At 42.6% G+C, this 23,981-nt stretch overlaps 1 protein-coding gene across 1 annotated transcript; it reads right to left on the bottom strand.

Moving 5' to 3' along the window:
• Positions 1-13,575: 13,575 nt before the first annotated feature.
• On the bottom strand, positions 13,576-22,688 carry OSR1 (odd-skipped related transcription factor 1). Its single transcript, XM_066596954.1, has 4 exons — positions 22,451-22,688; positions 19,105-19,168; positions 15,922-16,601; positions 13,576-14,567 (listed from the first exon to the last, which is right to left on the bottom strand). The coding sequence occupies exons 3-4, from the start codon at positions 16,560-16,562 to the stop codon at positions 14,432-14,434; spliced, it is 777 nt and encodes a 258-aa protein (XP_066453051.1). The 5' UTR covers positions 16,563-16,601; positions 19,105-19,168; positions 22,451-22,688; the 3' UTR covers positions 13,576-14,431.
• Between the last annotated feature and the right edge of the window lie 1,293 nt (positions 22,689-23,981).

Below are 23,981 nucleotides of genomic sequence, written 5' to 3'. Positions count from 1 at the left end.
CTTGCTGCTGGTGCTACTGCGGTGGCTTCCTGTTCATTCACCATAAGCTGCAGAGTTGCAATCCATTATGAAGGCATCCCTGAGTCCATGGGGAAATGCTATGCTCTAGTTCCTTAACAGTCTGTCCTGTTAGTGCAGCATTTTGAGGTCCTTCTCCACTGCCGAAATGAGACTTGCCATTTTGGCTTTGCAGCTGGGGTCTAGCAGAGTTGCCAGCCAGTAACGATCTGATATTTTGATGTAGGCAATACGACGGTCCTTCTGCAAGCACTGCAGCAGACAAGCACTCATATGACTCAAAGTGCCTAAGGGTGATTGCCCACATTACTCAGAGTCAGGCCTAAGAGTGTCCTCCAGCTGGTCCTGCCATTCACATGGAATAGCTAGAGTTAGTGATTGATGGAAGGAATGTTTCATAGCCCCTCTCCTGTCTCTAGACTTATATTATCCCCTTCTCCTATGGATGGAAAAATGTGTTGAAGAAGATGCCCCCCTTTCTTCCCCAAAGCTACATTCCCTGCAGTATTTAGGAATGGTGGACTGGCCAGTTGGGAGATTGGCATCCCTTCCTCCTGTGACAACATCATGTCATTGTCCTTGAGTCCCTGTAGCTTCTGTTTTATTAGGCAGACAACAGAGGTAGTCAGACTGATCAGTGCGTCATCACGACTGACCATTTTGGTCAGTTCCTCAAAGCAGGCTAAAACACGTCTTTGATCTGCAGCCACTCCACAGGCATACACCATCTGGTACTCCATGATTGCTCACTGCTACTGACTTAGCCTCTGCAACATAGGCAATTGTTTAGGAAACGCTGCACTACCAGGTTCATCACATAGGACAGGCAAGGAAAGGTACATGTGTGAGACTGCCAAGGCAAAGGGCTGCCAGCAGGTTGGCCCCATTGTCAAGCACGACCTTGCCTGGCTTCATATTGTGTGGAGTCAGCCACATGTTGGCCTGGGCCTGTAGAGTCATCAACAGCTCTTCAGCCATGTAACACTCTATGGAGCCTAGATTTTCTCAAAATAAGGATGTCTGTGCCGATGTAGAGGTTGTTGAAAGATGGTATGAAGAGGTGGTAGAAAAGAAGGAGAGTGGAAGTTGGGTGAAGAGGGGACAGACAAGGATGAATGTCCAACAACTCTTGGGGGTACCATGAAATGTGCACCATCATTTTTGACTTCATGCAGCACCACCTGCAGGACATTGACGTGGCCATCATCAGGTGCACCCTGCCACTGACAGGGACACATGATAGTGCAGGGCAGGGGCAGCTTTCTGGGCAAAGAAATGGTGGTCAGGCATATAGTTCTGTGGGTTAGCACAGAGCATCATGTTGCAAGCAGCTGTTCAGTGCTTGTGTTTAGGCTCTGTACTCATGGATGGTTGGGTGTTATTTTTTTTTTTTTTGTTCCCACAGGTGCGGGATTTAAGGCTGGCTGCTGACCTGGGACATGCTGGAACATAGGGTAGATGTCAATGTCAGTGAAGGCAGTAATGATGGTGCCAGCTCAACTTTTGCTCTCCGTTTTCCACACCTAGCTCTAAAGCCTGCAGCCCGATCGTCAATTGCTACCACCCCTACACAAAACTTCTGCTCTGTGCTCAGATGCTACTGCATGAACATGGAGGGAGATAGAAGAAGAGACAGCGGAAGAAGGGGTAGAATGAGGCTGACTCTTTGCCCCCTGTCCCAGTTGGGTTCTCCAAGACAGTGGGTGGTGGGAGTTCATGTGACTGTTCATACACATTGTGTTGAGGTTCTTTACACTTCTGATGTGTTTTAACCGCTTACTACAGGTCTTACATATGGCCGCTCTTCTGTCATCACCTGCGGTTTCAAAAAATGCCCATGCTACACAAGTCCTGTGAGCAGACATAGCTGTGGGGCTGATGTTGCTGCTGTGACTAATAGTAACTGATGGTGATACTACAGCCTTTATGTTTATCTGCACACCTTACTCCCTGTCTTAACATGGTGCTGCCCCACAACGTCCGCCTCTTCCTCCCTTCCTATGCAAGCTGCCATGATGACTCTCCCTGCCTTTCCATGTTAGATTGAATGCTTCATCCTCTTCCACCTCCTATTCTTCTTCATTGTCCTTCTTCTCCTGAGTGGACTCTGTCAGAGTGACCACCGGAAGCCGACACTTCTGTTTCCATATCCCCCTGAGTAACATGTTGCCTGTGGAGGGCCGACTGCATGCACAGACCCACCTTTATCTTTATCTTTGGAGGAGAAAATTGGTTGGGCATCAGTGCATTCAATGTCTTGGTCTTCTCCCTCTGGTTGTTTGGACTGCCCCATTGACATCCATGATACTAAATAATCAAGCAGCTCCTCAGACATCCATGTGGACCGCTTCAAAGAGTGCAGGGATTTGGCATGGGCTGAAGTAGAGGGGTGATGCCCATGGCCGACTGGTGCAGACTGACTGCTATGTGCCTGTGACTGGGAGGAAGAGGAGGTGGTGGTATTTGAGGCATGCTGTGTCATCCACTCTACGACCTGTTCTGCGGATGTAATGCATGGGCAGAACCAAATCTAAGGAATGGCAACAGGCTTTTATCACCTCCTACAAAACAAGGAGCTGTTGTTTAAGGCCACCTGCACACGGGCGAATTTGCATTGTGGAATCCATCCCAGGTTCCGCAGCAAATACCGTCCATAGCATGCTATGGAAAAGTGATTCTTCCTGCACACGAGCGGAAATCAATTGCAGTTTCCGCTTAGGGAGGAAAAATCGCAACATGCTTAATAGATTCTGTGCTAACAGCTTCCATTGAATTCAATGAAAGCTTTCCAACCCGCGGCCCTTCCACAATCAAACTGCATCATTGCTTAGCGACGGCGCGGGAAAATCTATACTGAGTATGTCTGACGGTGAGCCATCTGGACCATCCGCAGTGCAGAAAAAGAAGACGACTAACAGGTACGCAGGGTCGCTGTCTGTGTTTAGAGACTGTTTCCGCTGCGGGATTCCACACGTGGAACCTGGCTCAGCTGTGTGCAGGTAGCCTTAGTGGGAGCCGCTTGAAGTCCCAACTTGACAACTGTGGCAGAGGATCGCCATGTTCTCCCATTGCTTTCAATGGGGCCCCCGCTGCTGCTGGCGGCCCCATTGAAAGCAATAGAGTGCAGGCAACCCCTGCAGTTTTTTGGGGGTTTTTTGAAAATCATCCCTAGCATGTGTAAAAAAAATAAAAATATATATATATACTCACCTCTCCATCGCTGTCGGAGCTCAGCGTGTCTAGCTTGGCTTGCCGGCACTTTACTAAAGCTTTTTCAGCAGGCTGGGATTTAAAATTTAATTCAAAGTATGGCTGAGAGCTGCCTATGATTGGCTGAGCGCTGTGATCAATCACAGACAGCGCTTAGCAGTCATTCAATGAATGGCTGAGCGCTGCTGTGACTGGCTGAGCACTCATCCAATCAGGCGCAGCCCTTTCAGGAGGCGGGGATTTTAAGTCAGCACAGTGCTGGTGAGCCAAGCGGCTAGACGCACCTGAGCCCTGACAGCAGTGGAAGGGCTTATATTTAAAGCTCTTCCCCGAAAATCCCTGCAGGGGTTGCCGGAATCCCTTTGCTTTCAATGGGGTCACCAGCAGCAGCGGGGGCCCCATTGAAAGCAAAGGGAGAACATTGCGATCCTCTGCCACAGCTGTCATAGCTGTGGCAGGGGATTCTTTACTCCCTGCGGGGAGTCCCATTTTTTGCACATCCGTGCAACGCTTGTGTGTTATATATACGCAGCTAATTTAGCCACATCAAAAAAATTGCTACCATCTGAAGCATTGGATTCCAATGTATTCATTCAGATGAGCGATTTTTAGCCGTCTAAAAAAATAATGCTGGGAAAAATAGTAGATCGGCGACCGAAAACGGCAACGGATTTTATACGGCGTGTGAATAGATAGGTCTTGCCCTATCTTTGGCTGAGATACGCTGGAAGCTCCCACAGACTTCTACGGGAGCTGAAAAAAAGGGAGTTTTCCAGCGTCCAATGCTGAGAAAAGGAGACAGCTGGCTCTATTAAGCATTAGTAGTCAATTTGAGGATTTCTGCCAACCGAGGGATTTCCGTGCTGCAGCGTATTTTTTTGCCAATCCGCCTCAACTGCCCGTGTGAATGGATGAAAGAACGCTAATTTAGATCGGGACTTGATCGCGGCTATTCTTCTTTCACATGCTTTTTAGCGGCGATCTGCTAAGTGTAAAAACACATACAGTCGTGTGAAAGAGGCCTAAGGCCGGCTTCACAGGGGCATAAGCATGTTTAGCTGCATATTTGCGCGATGGGCATTGTGTTGATCTCAATGACCAATTAAGTTTAATATGGACTAATTGCTATATAATACACACCAGAAAAAGACATGCTGGAACAGAAATGTGCGCTCAAAAAATGTGTGTGACCGAACCCATTGAAATCAGCAGGTTCCATTCATTGTGCACACACATTTTGAACATGTAATACACAGTGCAACTGTGTTTGTGTGAATAAGCCCTAACGGCTGACATGGGTGTATGTGCCCCATGTATTATGCACTTACTTTTCATGCACCTAATACATGGTGCTAAAATCCCATTGATTTGTATGGGGCTACTTACACCTGCGTGGTTTTTTCCTGCATGTATTACACAGGATTAGCGCGCACAATACACAGAGAATAGAACCCATTGATGTCAACTCATTAACGACATTTTACACACATTTTGTCCTCGCGCAAAAACATAGGTCCTGCTCTTTCTTTCTGCATGTTTGCACAACAAATGGTCCCATAGAAGTTTATGGGAGGTGCACAAATGCACGCAACATGTAAGGAGACGCACAATACGCTCCGCAAAACCACGGGAAGAAGAGAACATATTTGGACCTCAATAGGCTAAATAGCCTTTTAAGCCGGGGCGTGTTCGTCTGCCGTGCATGCGCAAAAAGTTCAGTGTGGAGCTAAGCAGAATCAAGAGCTGCTGCGCATGAAGAGAGGGAGCCTACTGAAGGGAACGAGCTTCAAGTGGATGGTGGAGGCACTATGAGGGCGCCCCCTGCATGTTGAGAGGGTGTTGTGTTCTGTGCAGCCACACAGCTCACATACCCCTACACACTATTTCCTGGTGTACATTATAGTAAATGTGACCGATCACATCCCCCAATGCTAGACCCCACCAACTTTTTGAAAAAAGCAAAGGGACCCAGTGTAAAAAGTTGACGTAGAAAAATGTTTTTCTTGACGAGGTTTGCAGAATAGGGGTTCTTTTTCTTACTTTTAGCCTCCAGAATTCTGACACGTGTTAAATATTTAGGGCTTATTCACATTGGCGATTTTGTCATCCGAGTTCCAACCAGTTAAAGTCAATGTTTGCATTCACCTGTGCAGTTGTTTTCCCGGATGGACTTTCATGGGCGATCCTGATCCGTGAACATAGACCAGAATAAGACATGCTGCATCTTTTCTACCTGGACCATCGGTCCACATATAAAATGCCTGTGTGAACGGCCCAATTTAGTTTAATGGGTCTGCGTGCTGTCCGTCGTCAGCCAGTTTAAAACATGGACAGCACATGAACAGCAAAAACAATGTGAATGAGCCCTAAAGTCTAAAGTATGGTGAAAGTGATGGGCCCTGCCCACTTTCCAAAGTGTCAGAATCCTGAGTAAACCCTCAAAGGGTCATAATTCTGGCTTAAGCCAGATGATATATATGCCTCATTATATTTAACAATACATTCTTTTGCAACAAAAAATGAAAACCCATCTATAATCTATACATTACATTACATCAGTGCTGGCTCCAGGTTTATGTAGGCTCAGGGGCAACAGAGTCTCAGTGGGCCCCTTTGCAGTGTGCCAAGACACAGGCAGTAGTGCATACAGTGACCATAAAGTGGTAGATACCAGCACTACACGGGTGTTTTGCATACCATATAAGTGACTACACTAGAGTCATTCAGTTTCCCCTTTCTTCTGCATCTTTCCTAGACCGCCATGACAATTTCTTCCAGCCACAACTTGCCAGACATCTTTGGCTCCTCGCTTTTCCACCCCCCACCCTATGTTATTTACACCTTTACAAAATCCCCCCTTCAATAGTACCCAAGACAGTAATAATACCACTTGTTGTAAAAGTGCCCCCACTTAGCAATGATGCCTTTCGTTATGTCCCCACTCAGTAATAATACCTCTCTTCGCCTCCACTCAATAATACTGCCCCTTTTGTCTCCATTCACTAATAATGCCCCCTTTTAGAAATAATGGCTGCCTGCCTTTCGGAAATAATGCACCCCCTTAGAAATAATGGCATGTTTGCCCATTTTCAAAAATGTCTCAGTTTTCCCCTTTTTAGTAATACTACCCTCTTTTCAGTGATAATGCCCCTTTCAAAAATCATGCCCCCAATGACCACTTGTATTTAATAAAAAAAATCAGCCCATACTCGCCTCCCCATTCGCTGCCCGGCAGCTGTAATTGGGGCGCTGTCCCTTCCTGACTTCTGCATTGTGTGATCATGTGGCAATCATACTGCAACACTGGAGGGGAGTATGGCCATTTAAAAAAAAATTAACATCCTTTAAATTAAAATCGGGGGTCTGACCCATCTCTCACCAGCAGGTGGAGTACCCACCTCCCCAGGTTCACCAGGTGCATTATACAATATGTAAGGACTGATAGGTCTCTTTCCAGGACTTCCTATCACAATTCACAGTTTATTATTTGTTCCTGGTCCTCGGACTCCTCTGTACAGATGATAGGATGACTGCAGTCCATTAGCACTGTGCTCAGAACCCCCCTTTGTCATGATACTGGGGGGAGGGGGGGATAGTTGTATATTAAGGGTTAATTATGTCCCATTGTAGCCTCCTCTACATCAAGGCCGTGCAGGCAGTATAGACAGTCCCCATGGAACTAGTCATAAACTCTCATTCCTGCAGATAAGGGACGGCCATGCTGATGAATTACTGCCAGGGCCTAAATGGGAGACTCTTCCTTATTTATGGCGGAGATAAAGAGGACTCTTCATCCGGAAAAAAAGTTGTTTACTCGACTCACAACTTAAGAGAAGCAACTTTTAGTGTTTCTTTTTAATTATGTATATACTATATTCTGGGAGGACAAACAAACACTTGGGAGCAGCCGGGCGGGTGGGATGAAGGGATGGGGGTGGGATGAAGGGACGGGGCTCAAGTCTCTCTAATTAGCACAGGGGAAATGCAGCCTCAGGTCAGATTCACGCGGACGAGCGGAATATCACGCTTGCCAACATGAGTTTTTCACGCTGATGCAAGGCTTTTTCATTCAAAAACGGGTCACATCACTTCTGTGATATTTGCGTATTTCACGTACGTCAGAGGATCACAAGTGTTTCCTATTAGTTTCAATGGGAAACATCGCATTGCACTTGCATGCACATCCCACGGCATCCAATGTCTTTAAGTGTCCCATATAGAGATGAGCAAGCATACTCGCTAAGGACAATTACTCGATCGAGCATTGTCCTTAGCGAGTACCTGCCCGCTCGGCAGAAAAGATTCGGGTGCCGGCGTGGGTGAGCGGTGAGTTGTGGGAGTGAGCAGGGGGGAGAGAGGGAGAGAGAGATCTCCCCCCTGTTCCTCCCCGCTCTCCCCCGCCGCTCCCCGCCAGCAGCCGAATCTTTTCTTCCGAGCGGGCAGGTACTCGCTAAGGACAATGCTCGATCGAGTAATTGTCCTTAGCGAATATGCTCTCTCATCTCTAGTCCCATTGAAAACAATGGGTGAGGCGTGGTGCCCAAAGATAGAACATGCTGCAATAGATGGGGAAGAAGTCCATTCCAAAGAATGAAGTTCATATTCATGCGAGTTTTGTGTGCGATTCTCACCCAAGTGATCGTTTTGGGCTACCCGTCTCCATTCACAGTAAACAGGTCGTCTAAGTGAGTGACTTTCTGGTTACACGGAACGATGCATCCTTCAGTTTACACTACTACCCCAACACACGGAAAATCCCCTAGCTTTTCTGGAAGACTTAGGCCGGTCTAACACGCACGGATTTGCATTGCGAAATCTGGAGCGGGATTCCGCCTCCTGATTCTGCAGGAAATCCAGCCCACAGCATGCTAAGGGAAAACGTGATGTCCTGCCCACGAGCGGAAATTCACTGCGATTTTGTGCAGGTTGCCATCGGCCAGCTTTCATTGAAGTCAATCGAAGGCGACCGTCCCACGGCCATTCTGCAATCATCATTGCAGAATGGTCGCAGGAGCCGCATCACTGCCATAGCAAGGCGCAGCGTCTTCTGCACTGTGCGTGTGCGCCTGCGCTCCAGCCGGCACATTTGCAGCAAAGGAGAAGATAGGCGAACAGGTAAGTTGGAGTCACCGGCCGGGCACCGGATCAAACTCCACTGCGGGAATCCCGCATGCGGCGTCCGACCTGCCCATGTGCAGGTGGCATCAAAATCCCGAGTTAGGTCGGCTTCCCACGAGCCTAAGCGTATTTTTGCGCACCTCAGCACTATGTATTTGCATTTGTACCTCCATCCCGTGTGAAAGGTCCCTGTAACTACTAGTCCCAGCATGTCCAGGCATCCTGTGTCGTGGCAACCTATGGCTGGTGCTGCATGCTTAGACTTGTAGTTCCACCGACCAGGAAGGAAGGGAGATCAAGCTGTGTACTACTCGACCCATCAGACTGCCGGGTCAAAAGTGCTGGTAACTCATTTATTTCCAGGCTTTGGGGGTAAATAAACATGTCTGACAGGAGGGCGCCCAATCAACAAGTCACTCCAGGTGATAAATGTCCCCGCATGGAGTCCCTGTCTGGTTTCCTGCATTCTGCCTGCAGTCTGTGTGAAGAGGAACCTTTTGTTAGTGTTTATTTGATTTTCCCCCTTTTTGGCATCTGATACAATGTAGTGAAGTAGAAGCTGTTGCTTCCCTGTATCAGGCGGGTCAGGACTGTCAGACGAGTCTGCACTGACCTACTTATCTATCCGCAGAGTGAAGCTGTTCGCCTCTGCTACATCGGGGATATGCTAGAGTTCTGATTCAAGTGAATGGGAAAAGTTGGACAAAAGTTATCCAACTTTTTTAGGGCGGCTTCAGACGAGCACAAGCACAAAACCACTCGCTCCTGTGCAATGTACTGTGTGCATTTACGCAGGCACTACTACTTCACATGGGTGGGGATGATTAACCCCTGCAATGGCTATTAAACCAAATGTGGTTATGGTGTTTGCAGGTATGTGCAGTGTTTTGCTCATACCTGCCCGTACATATAGGTGCATTTGCGCACCCCCATAGACTCTTATGGGGACCTTTGCACACCAAAATAGAGCATGTTGCGTTTTCTATACGCACAGGGCCCGTTTACACCCTCCCCCTTGTGTATTTGTGCACCTCCCATAGACTTCTATGGGACTTTTGATGAGCAAAACGCAGAAAGATAAAGCAGGTCCTACTTTTTTGAACGTGCAAAACACGCTTATGAGAACAAGCCCTTTGAATTCTTTGTGTTTAGCGCGCGCACATTTTTGCGTGCACCAACACGCTCATGTGAAGAAGCCCTTAAAGTGACCCTCCAGCTTCAGGACAAACTTCTGTCTTGGAACCAAAGAGAGGAGAATATATTACCTGCTGCCATTCCTCTCTGCCAGCGGCCCCTGATTTGCTGGTTTGGGACCCCGTTTTGCCTTCCCAGATGTCCACTGCAGTTGTCTATCTACATTATGTACGCTGTGCGCTGCTCTGTGATTGGCCAGCCCTGATCAAGTGAGCAATGTTGGCCTAACGGAGAGCAGGTATAATGCATCAGCCGTCTGTGGGCTTATTCACACAACCGTATTTAGCGGCATAAAAAGCTATTTAGCCGCTTAAAAAAAAAACAACCAAAAATTCCGTCTTCTTTTCCCAGCGTTGTACGCACGGTAACTCCCTCCCCCTCCATTTTTTCCAGCTGCCATAGACGTCTATGGGAGCTTACTGCGTATCACATCGAAAGATAGAGCAAGACTTATCTTTTCACACGCCGTATAAAATAAACGTCCGGAAATGATTTCGTACGTCCTTTTTTTTTTCACGTTTCCATGTTTTATGCATAAATACGGTGGTGTGAATAAGCCCTAGGGGATCATTTACATGGACGTGTTGTCATCGCGTATTACGCATGCGTATATCTTGTGCGTAACACACTGTGAATGGAGTCAATGAAAGTCAATGGACTTTCACTCTTCCATGCACATCCGCGTGTCGGCACTGGATATCAATAGGCAGCAGAAATAAATCGCAGCGTGCTCTATTGCTCCGCGTATTATATGCTGTCCATACACAATGCATTGCATATGGGTGGCGTTTCCATACGGATCCCCGTTCTTAATGCAGAGGGGCATTTTAAAGAAATAATTTTTAAAAACACAATGCGCATGTCCGTGACCGCGTCGTTTGCGGGGATGCCCAGTGCCATATGCAGCACATACGCGGTGTGCAAACAGAGCTTATGGGCTGTAGTGTGTACGCATACGCATGTGAGCGAGCCCTAACACTGAGGCCGGATTCACACGAGCATAAGAAAAATTTCTGCTCACAGCACGCTGACTATAGAACCCACTGACTTCAATGAATTATTGTTCACATGCGCGTATTTGGTTGCGCAATTTGGTCACACAAAAAAATATGTAGCAAAAATACGTAATGCCCATTCCGCAAAAACACACGCCTGTGCTCGCGTGAATCCAGCCTAACGATGCACTGTGGGGAATAGGTAGTCTGAAGAGTGTTTTGCACATCTTGGACAGCTGAAAATGGGACCCATTACTGTGGGATCAGAGGGGCGTCAGCGCAGAACGCTAACAGCAGGTAATAGAGCTGGCCCAGGGCAGCATGTTTTCACGAAACCAGAAGGTCACTTTATGCCTCCCCCCCATTAACGTCTACTGGATCAAGTTACTGTAACGTCATACCAAAGTTGCGTCCAAAAAGTACTTTCTCCGTGTTGCAGATGTCTTTTTCTTCAAGGGCTACTTGGAATCATGTGGTCACAAACAAGTCAAGCTAACATCACAATATAACTAACTCTACAATGCCCTTGGGAAGCAAGGTCATGTGACCTTCTGATTGTCACAAAAAATCGAATTATGGAGAACGTTTTGCAAACTTTGCATGGAAACATGGAGGCTGCAGTAATGCCGCGAGTTGTCTCTCAGGTTTCACAGTGTAACCATATATATATATATATACGCAATAAGGAACGCTGCATGTTCTTTTTTGCTGCGCAATAGAAACCATTGTTCTCTATGGGTACGTAATCAATGCTGTACATTCGTTTATACGCGCCATTGCGAAGCGGCAGAGCGGGAAATTTAAGAAAAAAGAAACCAGGAAGACTGTGCATGACATGCGCTGTTATGCGCAGTCCAAGATTGTTGCCATACGCAGCGATAGGCTGGCTCACCGCCGGCTCTTACGCTTACAGCCGTCTGCGCCCGGCCTGAGAGTGTGTTTATATGGGACAGTGATGTTTAGCCCAATCATATTGCTGTGACTTTGCAATTTGGCCTTTGGTCAAAAAAGGTGAAACACTTTAAAAACTTGTATTTTACCCTTAAAAACCTCACTACTAAAAAGCATTTTGCAAAAAAAACTGCGGTAAAGCGTGCGGCATCACCCTAGAGTTTGGGCTGCATGGAAAGAACCCTACATGTAATTACAACCTGATGCCCTTCTATACTAAAAAATACTACATTTCCTAATATAGCAGTCTTTGAAATTGCGCCCTGACCTCTGGCGGCAGCAGTCACCTCTCTCTGGTGATTATGGCACAATAACATGTTGTATCGGCCAAGAAATTGCATCACATGATCACAACGGCCAATGGCAGTCGCAGCCAAATAGAGTAAAAAATATAGAAACTCAGCACCCTTGGACTTAGAGAAAATGATAAAGACCAGAAGGTCTAACAGTTATAATAACCATATTTTATTGGTATCTCTGCAACGCATTTCGGCACTTCTAGGCGCCTTTTTCGAGAATGCTTAAGGACCAGAGATAATTTGAGACGCCAACCAGGACACTCGGTACCGGTGGGGTCCCAGGCTGAGTACCACTGAGTGCGATCTACCTCCTTACTACAATGAGACGTATAGGGCACTGCTATATGTCAACCCATGTTAATGGCAGGACATTGAAGGGGAGATTTACTAAAACTGGTGGTTCATGCATCTGGCTTGGGGTGTTTTCACAATTATTTCTCATTCCGCTCCCAAATCCGCAGTTTATTTCTGGCGCTGTGAATTCTGCACCAAAACCGGCGAGTCTCATTGCAGTTGTTAATGCGAAACTGCTGTCCAATTTAAACCATTTCAATTCTGCATTACAATCCACACAGAAACATGCAGATTTGGGTGCGGAATACTTCCCCCTGGTTAAAAGCACCCTTGGAGTAAAAGGCGCCAATTTCTAAAAAGCTCCATGCCTCTTAATATACGTGTCGCATTTTGTCAGTCATAAACTGAAAAAATGAAACCTACTCCTACGATGAACAGATTAGCGCTGGTTTTGCACCATTTTCTAGCCTTAAACCTAATAAATTTGTCAGAACACTGTTGGCCACTCCCCTCCGTCAGAGCCCCGCCCACTTTTTCTCAACCTTTTTTAAAAACATAATTTTTTTTTAATGTGTTTTGAAAGGAGATAAGAAGAAGAGGCGTGGCTTAAGGAAGTTTTGCATGCATGTGATTTATTACATGTGCGCCACTTTTGTAGCAAAAAGGTGCCAAAAGAAATCAACACAATGGAGGACATTGGTCTTGTGTAGATTTTTTGGAAATACTTTTGCTGGAAGCTGTATTGACGTTGTTTTGCACAAATGTATCAAAAGTCGAATTACTTAGGCTGGGTTCACATGGGACGGATTTGCCGCGGAAATTCTGTACGGAATTTCTGTGTGGCAAATCCACTAGTGGCTCTTAATCACGGGATTACCCAGCCATGTGGATGAGATTTTGCAAAAATCTTGTCCAAATGGGGCAGCCAATCCATTGCTGTCAACCCGGGCGGAAACGGCGATGTGGTGCGGAATTGACAGCTGCAGCATGTTAATTCTTTTTTCATTGTGCCTCACTCCTGTCTACGGGGAGAGAAAGCCGCAATGGAATGCGGTGGCCGAACCACTCCAAAACTCGCGGCGAAATGCCACCGGTTTGGAAGCTGCAGCACTCCAGCGGAAATCTTGCAGCTTTTTGCTGCGGCCAAGCTACCAGATTTTCATCCCATGGGAATGCAGTCTTATGGTAAAACTGCTGCAACTAGAATCCGTTTGGGGTCATTCTAACCCTTCCATAAAGTGCCAAATTTGGCAACTTAAAAAAAACCCCAAAACACACAAATGATGAGTACGTCTAAAATCCTCACGCCACTTAAACCCCGCCCCTTTTCTAGTCACTTTTGAAAAGTTTCTAGCGAAGTTCAGCATCTGTTCTTTTTGGCGAAAAACAATTGAAAATGTATTTAAAAATGATTTGCACCAAATCGAAAGCCCGTTTTACTCCAACGCCGATGATAAATGTGCGCAATGCGGCTAACGAACTGTGATCCGGACAGAGCCGTTTGAATATTTCTTTTTTATTGTACAAATCCAGTGACAAGTGGTAATTTGTATATCAGCATAAAGTGCCAAAACAACCAGAGAGCTATTGCAACAAAAAAATAAACAAAATGCCAAAAACTTAAATAAAATACAAAAAACAAAGGAAAATGTAAAATATTAAATAAAACTGGAATGTTATCAGTTTACACAATAATTGGAGAATTGTTACAAAGTTGCAATAAAAGAAAATGTAAAAGGCCCCACTCCATTCCAGCATGCAGACTGAAGCAAAGCGTTAATTACACACGGTGTGCCAAAAACATTCAGGATTTTTTTTTTTCCCTTTGTGTTCAAAGTGAGAAAAAAAAAACAACTTTCTTTTTTTTTTTTTTTCTACCAGAAAACAGAATTAACAATAAACCAAAAGAGGGGAAGTGATGGTGACAAAGCAATTACCGACTGTCGGAAAAAAACTCCTTCAAGATCAACATATCACAACAGCAAATACAGATGTACAGACTTTGCATCTAGGTCTGGAGGGTCCATAAATAAAAGATAACCCTGTTACTGGGAATTCATATGTTCTTGTGTAATCCTCCTGGTCAGTGCTGCTGTGCGTATGAGCAGCAACATCTCAAGATAAGAAAAGGGGCCTCCACTGGAAAAGTATGATGTTAGCACCCCCTCTTGGCACAGAGTCTGCCAGTGCCACCACGTCACTTTCTTCTTTAGACTCAATCCCGAGGAAAGCAAGTCTTATCCAGAAAGTTCCTTGTAACAGAGAATCGTTCTGTTGTATGTACACGTAGAAATAGGAAAGAGTTAAATAGTTTTTCATATATATTTATAGTAGTCTTTAGGCGTAGAGGGTTCAGCACTTAATTTTTGAAGGCTTTAGTTCCTTAACTTGTGTATGAAGAGTTTTGTGTACGGCCAAAGTCCTTGACTGACAAAATCCCTTGCCACACTCCTGACACTTGAATGGTTTCTCTTTAGAGTGGATGTACCTGGAATAAAAAAAAGAGGGCATTTGTTTATGTTTGGTTGACCATTTACACCAGATTTAAAGGGGATTGTAATGTTTTTGATGGCAAACCACCGAGTACTGTGTGTATTTGTGGGGCAAGACTAGATTAAAACCTGTGAGTTGTGAAGAATATGTTTTTTGAGGGCGTTATGACTATTAATGTTGAGTGAACCAAACAGTAGAACCTTGTTTTTGGGTCAAACTTTGCTAAAATTTGGGTTTGAATGAAACTGAAATGTTTTACCCGAAACAGGGTTCTACTGGTTTGGTTCGCTCAACACTAGTCCTGTACACTGGTGTATAACACTACGAGCCATAAAAGCCCTGTAGAACACTCTCAGAGTGTTATACGGGCTTTTATGGCACTTAGACAGTGTTACACACCAGTTTTAGGAAATTTGGTTAACTAATTCGGAGTAATTCCGATGAACCAGCCAAACCGAGCTTCTCAAAAGTTCACTCATCACTAGTTACTAGATTTCAAGAGAGCTAAGAAAGAATGTTTTTGGTGGCACTAGGTATGTTTTGGATGGCCTGTGGCAGCATAGTGTTTGCTATGCGGTATGGGCAGGGTGGTCTGAGGCTACATCTAATCAGCACAGGTCCTGATTGATCTCAACGCTAAAATATATGAGCACTGAACATGTTTGGTGTCCTGAAACCCATCGTTTAGGGGTCCTCTGATTATGAACCTATGAAGACTGAATGTTTTGAGGTAGACTCTAATAACATTTCATGGTACTCAGTGTACATTAGGGTCATTAGAGAGCACAACCCCCTCAGGACTTGGGTGTTGGAGGAACCCAAGTCAACCCCTCCCTCCATGAGTTTACGTATATACACATATTTTATGTAATATTGTAAAATATTGGTAAGTTAGGGTTTCTGCTCTATGTTGAAGGCAAAGAGAATCTGTTGAGATGTTTTGATACAACATATTTCAACACACCATAATGAAGATAGCTGAACATGATGGGATCTGTATCTTCCAAACAGTTGGAGAGCAATAGGTTCCAAGCATCTATATAACCAGTAGCAGATGCAGAACATCAGGGATTATACTATTGTATTAGTATATCATTAGTAACACTTAGGACACATATGAATATTCTTCAGGCGGAGGTTATTACTCATGAAATATGAAACCTATGTGGCTTGAGCATATCTGAAGTTGTTCTTAGATATTTCCATATGTGTGAAAGACGTATGGAATTTGAATGCACTCCAAAGCATTGCTATGGTAGTTATCTCACACCTAGGTAATAGCCCATACATCATATATTTATAGCTATATACACATGGTTTATATTTTTGAGAAGTAATTGAGTTCTTACCTGTGGTCTCTCAGATGGTCTTGTCTTCTAAATGCCTTATGGCAAATGTCACAAGTGTAGGGTCTTTCGTCTGTGTGGGTTCTTTCATGGATTAATAGATTATAGGACTTGGTAAAATGTCTCCCACAAAATTTGCACACAAATTCTTTCTTGGTTTTAGAAGGTAGCCTCCCACGCGTCGGTTTCTTCTCAGGGGTAAGCTTGGTGACATCTAGGAGAGCACCCATACCTGGAGGAGAGCCTTGCCCATCCAGTTGACCCAGCTTACAGGGATCTTCTTGTGTGGCAGCCACAGCCAGGTTGGCAAAGTCAAATCTTGGTTTGTTTTTATTGGGTAAAGCTGATTCGTGTTTGGGATGGATAACATGAGGAAAGAGAGGGAAACCTGGAATCTGGAACCTAGTGTCTATTAAGCTCGATGCTCCTGGTACTTTGGAGAAGGAAGATCTGGGTAGATGCAATGCTGGGTATCCCAAAGTCCATTGGTGAAGATGAACTGCGTGCAGGGCGCTGAAGCCATACAGGTTAGGGATGTGGTCAGCAGGTACTGGAAGACCATTGAAGGCTTGAAGGAAAGAGTAGTTGGTCAACTGCAGAGATGGATGGATGGGCACTGGAGCTGGAAGCGTTTTGCTCGCCATTGTGGTAGCCTCAAACTGAAGTGATTTCCCAGCAGAACACTGTATAGAGAGTAAAAAGCAGGAGTTAACACTTGAGGACTTAATATGTAAATGTGTATCAAATAAGGCAGTAAACTAAGAATAAATGTAATGTTATAGGTTCTATGACTAATGGGGTTTCAGTTATTTTCAATAAATATAGAACATTTGAGGAAAACTAAATGGTGTTGTGGGGTCATGTATGATCACTTCAGTCAAGAGTCAGAAGCTACTTTCATACACAATGCAAAAAATCTGCTGTATTTCTGCACCAAAAATCCTCATCAAGATCCACAATGAAATTTGCACGATTTTTTTTGTGAATTTAGCCACAAAATTGCACTCATTACATATAAATGAATGCAATCCACAGTGAACACACAGAGCGTGCTGCGGATTTGAAAAATCTGCCACATGACTAGAACCCACAGTGGAATTTTCAAGCTGTTAGTGAGTAGTTTGCTAAAATCCCATTCACTAACATTGTACTGTACATAATTACAGAATGATGCTGCTGAAAACATTCCATAATTAGAATGCTATGTGTGAAACCAGCTTTAGCTAGACTTTCCTTGAGGCTACTTCCAGATGGGCGTATTGTAACACAAGTCTGTTACAAATGACATTGCAACTGTATGTTATCAGTATTTCAGTGCTATTTGATCATTATTCGCCTCCGTATATTTTATTTTCTAATGCTGATTTGCATTTACCCAATAGAAAAGAATACGGAGGCGAATATGGGAAAAATAGTTTATGCTGCGGTTTTAAAAAACAGCGGTGAAGTAAACGGCCATGTGAATAGATATATAGATTTACATTAGCGCTGTATGACAGTCCGCAAAACATGGACCAAATACTGAGCTAAATAAAATACGCTCATCTGAAACCAGCCTGAGATTCATTGCCTCAACCCTGTATATGGACACCCTGATCAAAAGAAGAGTGGCTTGTTGGCTCCCTGGCATATGATTTTATTAAGTCCAGTTATATAATAACTTTTTTCACAGTTATTTTAATTAGGGGATTTTGAGCTAATTTCCAATAACGAACACTATTGTGAGCCTCTTCGAATATGAGGGTGAGCATGATGTATTGCAAACATGCATATAATGAGATAGTGGCATTAGGGCACTTTACACAGGAACGAGCAGTGACATAGTGATTGTATATCGTTCACTAGGCATGCATTTACACTGAATAATATTTAGGTAGTTTTAATCATTCATTGGGACATGACCACACCTCTAGTTAACCCTTCTGCCACTGCTTTCTATTCAGCAAATCCTATGATGTCTGTTTATACTACACAATGCAGACCAATGATGATTTTCAGGTCTGCATGAAAGAGCTGATCAGCGACAATGTAACAATCTACCCTGATCATTCGCTTGCCGCATGCATTTACACCTAACAATTATCATGCCAGCCACTCGATCTAACGATTATTTGTACAAGAAGGCGGCCTTCACGCACGTAGCATCTGCTGCGGAATTTCCTCTAGTGGAATCCCCGCAGAAATTCCACAGCGTTTACAGTACAAGCTAAGTGAATAGGATTTTGCAATTCTACTTCACACATTGCATGTTTTTTTTGGCTGCGGAAGGGCAAGAAGTTTAAAAAACGCTGTGAACTACAAATCCACAGCATGTCTATTATGTTGCGGAAACTACGCAGAAATGCAGCAGATTCTGTAGAAATCAATAGAGTACATAAAAGCCACACTAAAATTCAGGAATACACTTTTGTTGTGGATTTGGACGTGTTTCCACTGAGGAAATGCACTAAATCTGCTTGGAAATCTGTTTTTGTTGATGTTTCAAAATAATGTTTGCCAATGCAGAACCACCACTATCACAAAATATCACAAAAACGCAACACATTCTGCAGCAGAAAATGTGCACATGAAAACACAACTACATATACAAAATCTGCAATGAAAGCTGCACCCAATTCTTCAAATCTCTGCCCATCTGCAAGAAAGCAACAGCAATTCTGCAGCTCAGACATGGTGTGTGAGGTAGACTTACAGTAATGCTATTTGATTATATGTGTGCAGGAGATGAACCTCCAGGGGGTGATGACAATCCCTCTGCAGTGCTGTAGAATATGTTGGTGCTATTATGAGCAACAGAAAATAACATTTCACATTCCATTTCTAATAAACTCTAAGCTGTAGATAATGTTGTTGTAGTAGTGCTATAGCTATTCATAATCCGATTGAATCATCTATACATTATCTGCAAGAGAAGAGTTTTGTACAATGCAAAGAAAACAGGTTTCCCGATATTATGGCCAAATCGAATACCATGTATCACATATAATAGCTTACACCCAGATATAATGTTTCAGTGCCCCCTGCGCTGACACTACCATAAACACTTTACCCATATTCTCGATTGCGTACTCATTGCAGTGACTTGTAGCAGGTGCAGCTCTGCAGAATACACCTGATATCATATCGATACTTCCAGTTCATGAGTGCATATGTATAGTGTCTAGATAATTAATCAGGCTGTCTTACCTATTGATCCAATGATTGCCGCCCCGCAGAGACCGCAATTCTCAAGAGATCGCCCTAGAGTCACCTAGAAGCAGAAGAGGGAAGACATGAAGATTTGTCGGCCTCTCAAATAATCATCATGAAAGCAGAAGCAGAATAAATATAAAATATTCCCTATGTTTATATATATATATAATATTCCCTATATTTATATATATTTATTTATTGTGTGTGTGCCCTGAATTTCCACCCGCGTACGCTAATATTATGGCAGATCACGTCTCATACAGACAACATCCGATAATAGTGAATGCATTACATACATATGCCGAGTGGAGTTTGTCATGTTGTTTTACATAGGACTGCAAACGAATTTACGCCGCTAGTTTCACTACATTAGATACCCCTCTGCTCTGCCGAAAAGTGTTCACAACAAAGTAGTGCAAAGAAATGGTGCTTTATGAAAAGAGATCTATAGTTAATAAGTATGATCATCCCAGCGAGTTCATAACCCATAATTCAATAGTCCTACTAATAGTACTGAAAACAACGATAGATAGATAGATAGATAGATAGATAGATAGATAGATAGATAGATAGATAGATAGATAGATATAAAAAAAAAGTAGCAGAGTTGATTTTGTCATCTGACATAACTTTTCCTGACACCAAAGGCCTGAACGTAATTCTGCTTCACAACAACATCAGATATAATGTTTCAAAATGTAACAATTGTCTGATTTGCCTGTAAATGAAACAGGCTATCAAACTAGATCTATCAAAATCCTATAAACATGAATCCGCTTTGTTTTCACCTTGTTGTGGATCCTTCATCCTTTTGTGTTATTTTAGTAGTTAATGACAATTCCCAATGAGTCTACAATCAATCACTGTCAGAAATATTCAGATTACAAATTATCAATTGTTCATCAATTATATTAGATTATTGATTTCCCTATGCTATACCATTCCAGGAACTAAACACCTCATCTCTGCCTTACATACAGTGTTCTGAGGATTATTTGCTACAATGTATTTGTTTGGAGAAAGATAATGGAGATCAGGTCCCTGGAGCACTAACCAGCTCTGCCAAAATAAATCTGCCCTGAAAACAGAGCCAATCAATTTCAAGGGGGCTATCCGTCCTTCTCCTTAGTTCCCTGGCCATGGTAACATACTAACTTAGTGTGAATGACTGAAAAAAGGCCAGTTCAGCCCATTACCCCCCAATGTTGATCCAGAGAAGAACAAAAAATAGACCCCAATGAGGTAGAATCCAATTTTCCTCATTTTAGGGGGAAAAAATCCTTCCTGACTCTAAATCTGGCAATCGGAATAATCCCCGGATCTACACCCAGGGAGATAAAACTATATGTACATGGCATTTCAGCTTTTCACTTCTTCATGTCAGTTTTGTGCAAAAACATAGAAAACGAAAATAGAAATGACAGGAGAGTCAGCTCTGTACAGAGCAATCAGTCATTCTGACCGGGGTTTTATTAGAAGTGAAAGCTATAGCATCACTGTAACCACAGAATAATCCACTGAAATTAATTTCTACAATGTAATTACTATTTTAGCATATTGTATTAATGCCCATCATTGCAGAGAACAAAGATAGAGGTGCAAAGCAAAATATACTGTGTATGAGAGCAAAGCCAGACTCACTACTACACATAATATACAACATAGAATATGTTTAGATAGCGAAAATAATAGCAACAATAATAATAGCAATAATGATAGTAATGCATATAATTGTAAAATATAAATCACTAATAATGATACATACGTCCTAAAATATGCTACAATAATAACGATCCAAAATATAGTAATCACACAATAAATATAAATGCAAATAAAACAACAATAATAAAATAAAAATCAATAATAAATGTATTATATAGAATACGATGTAATGCAAAAAATAGCACTCAGACTATTTCATATTCAGTAAATCTACTTGTTCATGCTAACATAGAATTAATGTGGTGTACAGATTTGCAACCTGCAAAACTTTTTTCTATCGCTTTAAGGATCCAAATGCGCTTTAAATCCAGCACTGGAAATAAATAGTACAGCAAAAACGTTTTTGGATTTGACTTATACCTAAGAGCCCATAGAACCCAGGTAATGCCATAGTAATGAAGATGTAGCAGAGGTGAGTTGGTTCCTTCCATATTTTGGACATGACTGTGTCAATGGACCATACTTAAATACACACACACACACACACACACACACACACACACACACACACACACACATATATATATATATATATATATATATATATATATATATATATATATATATATACTTAAAAAGTATAGATAGATAGATAGATAGATAGATAGATAGATGGATATAGATACTTTTTTTTTCTTTCACAAGTACTTTAATTAGTATCATGAAGTAAACAACAGAGTAGGTGCCTAGATTGTGTCTTAAGAGCCCCGCTAATGTCATACATGTGAAGATGTAGCTGGAGTAGGTTGGTAATTCAACTGGTTCCTTTCCCATGTTTTGGAGAGGATTACCTCAATGGACAATATATACACAAAGTTAATATGTTTGTGCCTATTTAAAAACTGCATAGAATACTTAAACGTATTATCTAGGCACCTAGGCACATCACATAGTCCGTTTACTTCATGATGCACTCAAAGTAATTAAAGTACTTAAAATATTTGTCCCATGTGTCTCCCATATCCTATCATTAAAATAATTCATGGCGTAAGATTTGGATAACTAATATTCAACCCATCAATTCATGCAGTTTATGCATGTGTATATATATATATATATATATATATATATATATATATATATATATATATATATATATATATATCTGCTAAACCGAGATGCACCTGTTAATACATTCAGTCCTGCAGCGTCTGGTTATTTACACAGTATAAGAAGTTGTAAGAACAAAACTGATATAATAATAGACTGAAAAGCCTTCTGTTTACCTGCAGTCCTATGTAAAACCACAAATAACACATGTAACCAAGTGATGCTGCAAACTTGTACTCTTAACTGACTCCGTTCTGCTACATCTCTGGGTAATAGATTAGGATTAGGCGGATCTGCTGGAATGACAGCACTCATGTACAAGAGAGCTAATCTATGGACACATGACACTTTATGCAGGTCTCCCTCCACAATACACATGGGTTACAAGCAGAGGAGACAATTTACAAGCCATCCTCCTTCCCAGATCATCCTGACCCTTTAATACATATTAATTTGAAGTCTAGATACATGAATACAAACTGTTCATGCTGCAAGTATGGAAGAGACAATGTTAGGAAAGTTCTTGCAAAGTTTAAAAGTTCCAAGGTGTTAGAAGTTAGGACTTTACCTGAATGAATTAAGAGCCTCCTTGCTGACAGGGCTTGTAGATGGCTCAAAGATGGAGAAGAAGTAAACGGAGATTCCTATGAATGGTTTAGTATGGAGGTTCAGGGTAATAACCCCAGTTGGCATGCTCTGTCCAGGGTTTGCAGGCAAGTTATTCTACATCCAGGCTCTCAAGTAACCCACACAGTCATCCTCCTCCTGATGCTGCTGCTGCTGCTCTGTGAGTCCCAGCAAGACTTCCCCAAACTCTACTGAACTTTATCTCCCAGCCGCCTCCTTATTTCAAGCAGGCAGCACGCATGCGCAGCAGCTAGTCTCAGCCAGCCCACTTCACTAACTCTCTGCAGGGGAGAGAAAGTTCTATGGGAGAACTGGAGAGTTTGTCTATTACATGGTTTAGGTCTCCTGCATGTTTAGGACAGATGTTGGCAACCTGTGGCTGGATGACTGTGTTGGAACTTCTTATCCTAATAGCCTTGGCTGTGCTCTTACTTTAATGAGAAGGCTTAGTGTATACACATAGTATGATAAAGTAACAGCTCAACTACACATGAGAGAGTGAGATCTTGTACGAGATGTAGCAGTGTTGAGTTTGCAAAATAACTTATTATGTTATTTTACTCAATTGTGAAATCACATCATATAGTTCCACGTAAAACTGCATAAGATGTCCTGTGCAATAATGAAAATACTCGCCTGTCTATCTCATATCTATCAATCTTATCTATCTAGCATCTTTCTCATATCTTATCTATCTATGTCTCTATGTCTCTATGCATCTATCTATCTATCTATCTATCTATCTATCTATCTATCTATCAATCAATCTCATATCTATCAATTTTATCTATCTAGCATCTTTCTTATATCTTATCTATCTACCTATCTACCTCATATCTATCCATCTCATATCTATCTATCTATCTATCTATCTACCTCATATCTATCTATCTATCTATCTATCTATCTATCTATCTATCTATCTATCTATCTATCTATCTATCTATCTACCTCATATCTATCTCAGTGAGTTGTGTACAATCCTTTGCTCTACTACTTTCCCACATGTGTATAATAAAGTACCATCCACAGTGTAGAATCACACTGAGATCAATTGTGTACGGTGAATGATTTGATCGCACTATTCTAACAGTACATTATGCATAGGTGCAGAATATTCTGTGACCTGTAGTTTAGTTCTATCATCAATGAGAAACTTTACATAATTCAGATTGTTCTTTCATTGCAGCCAATACTGATTCTATTACTTTAGTACCTGTTCCAGATGTAAACTTGTACAAGATAATATTGTGTCTTTTTATGATAACTACCCAGTTTATCCTGCATTCCACAAAGCGTCGGTTGCAAATGGAACATAAGACAGACTTTTTATGGTAGCATTGTGTGTATAATAGGTATCCATTGAGGATTATGGAGAGTTGTATAGCGAAATGTCATGTCAGGCACAGATATGACACAATGGTCAAGAGATGTTATAGATAGGCATGATGAAAACTCATTGGAGTCTATCT

The sequence above is a fragment of the Eleutherodactylus coqui genome, chromosome 1, assembly GCF_035609145.1.
Source record: "Eleutherodactylus coqui strain aEleCoq1 chromosome 1, aEleCoq1.hap1, whole genome shotgun sequence".
NCBI lineage: Eukaryota > Metazoa > Chordata > Amphibia > Anura > Eleutherodactylidae > Eleutherodactylus > Eleutherodactylus coqui.
Note: the sequence above shows the minus strand (reverse complement) of the source record. Positions and strands in the feature narration are given on the sequence as shown.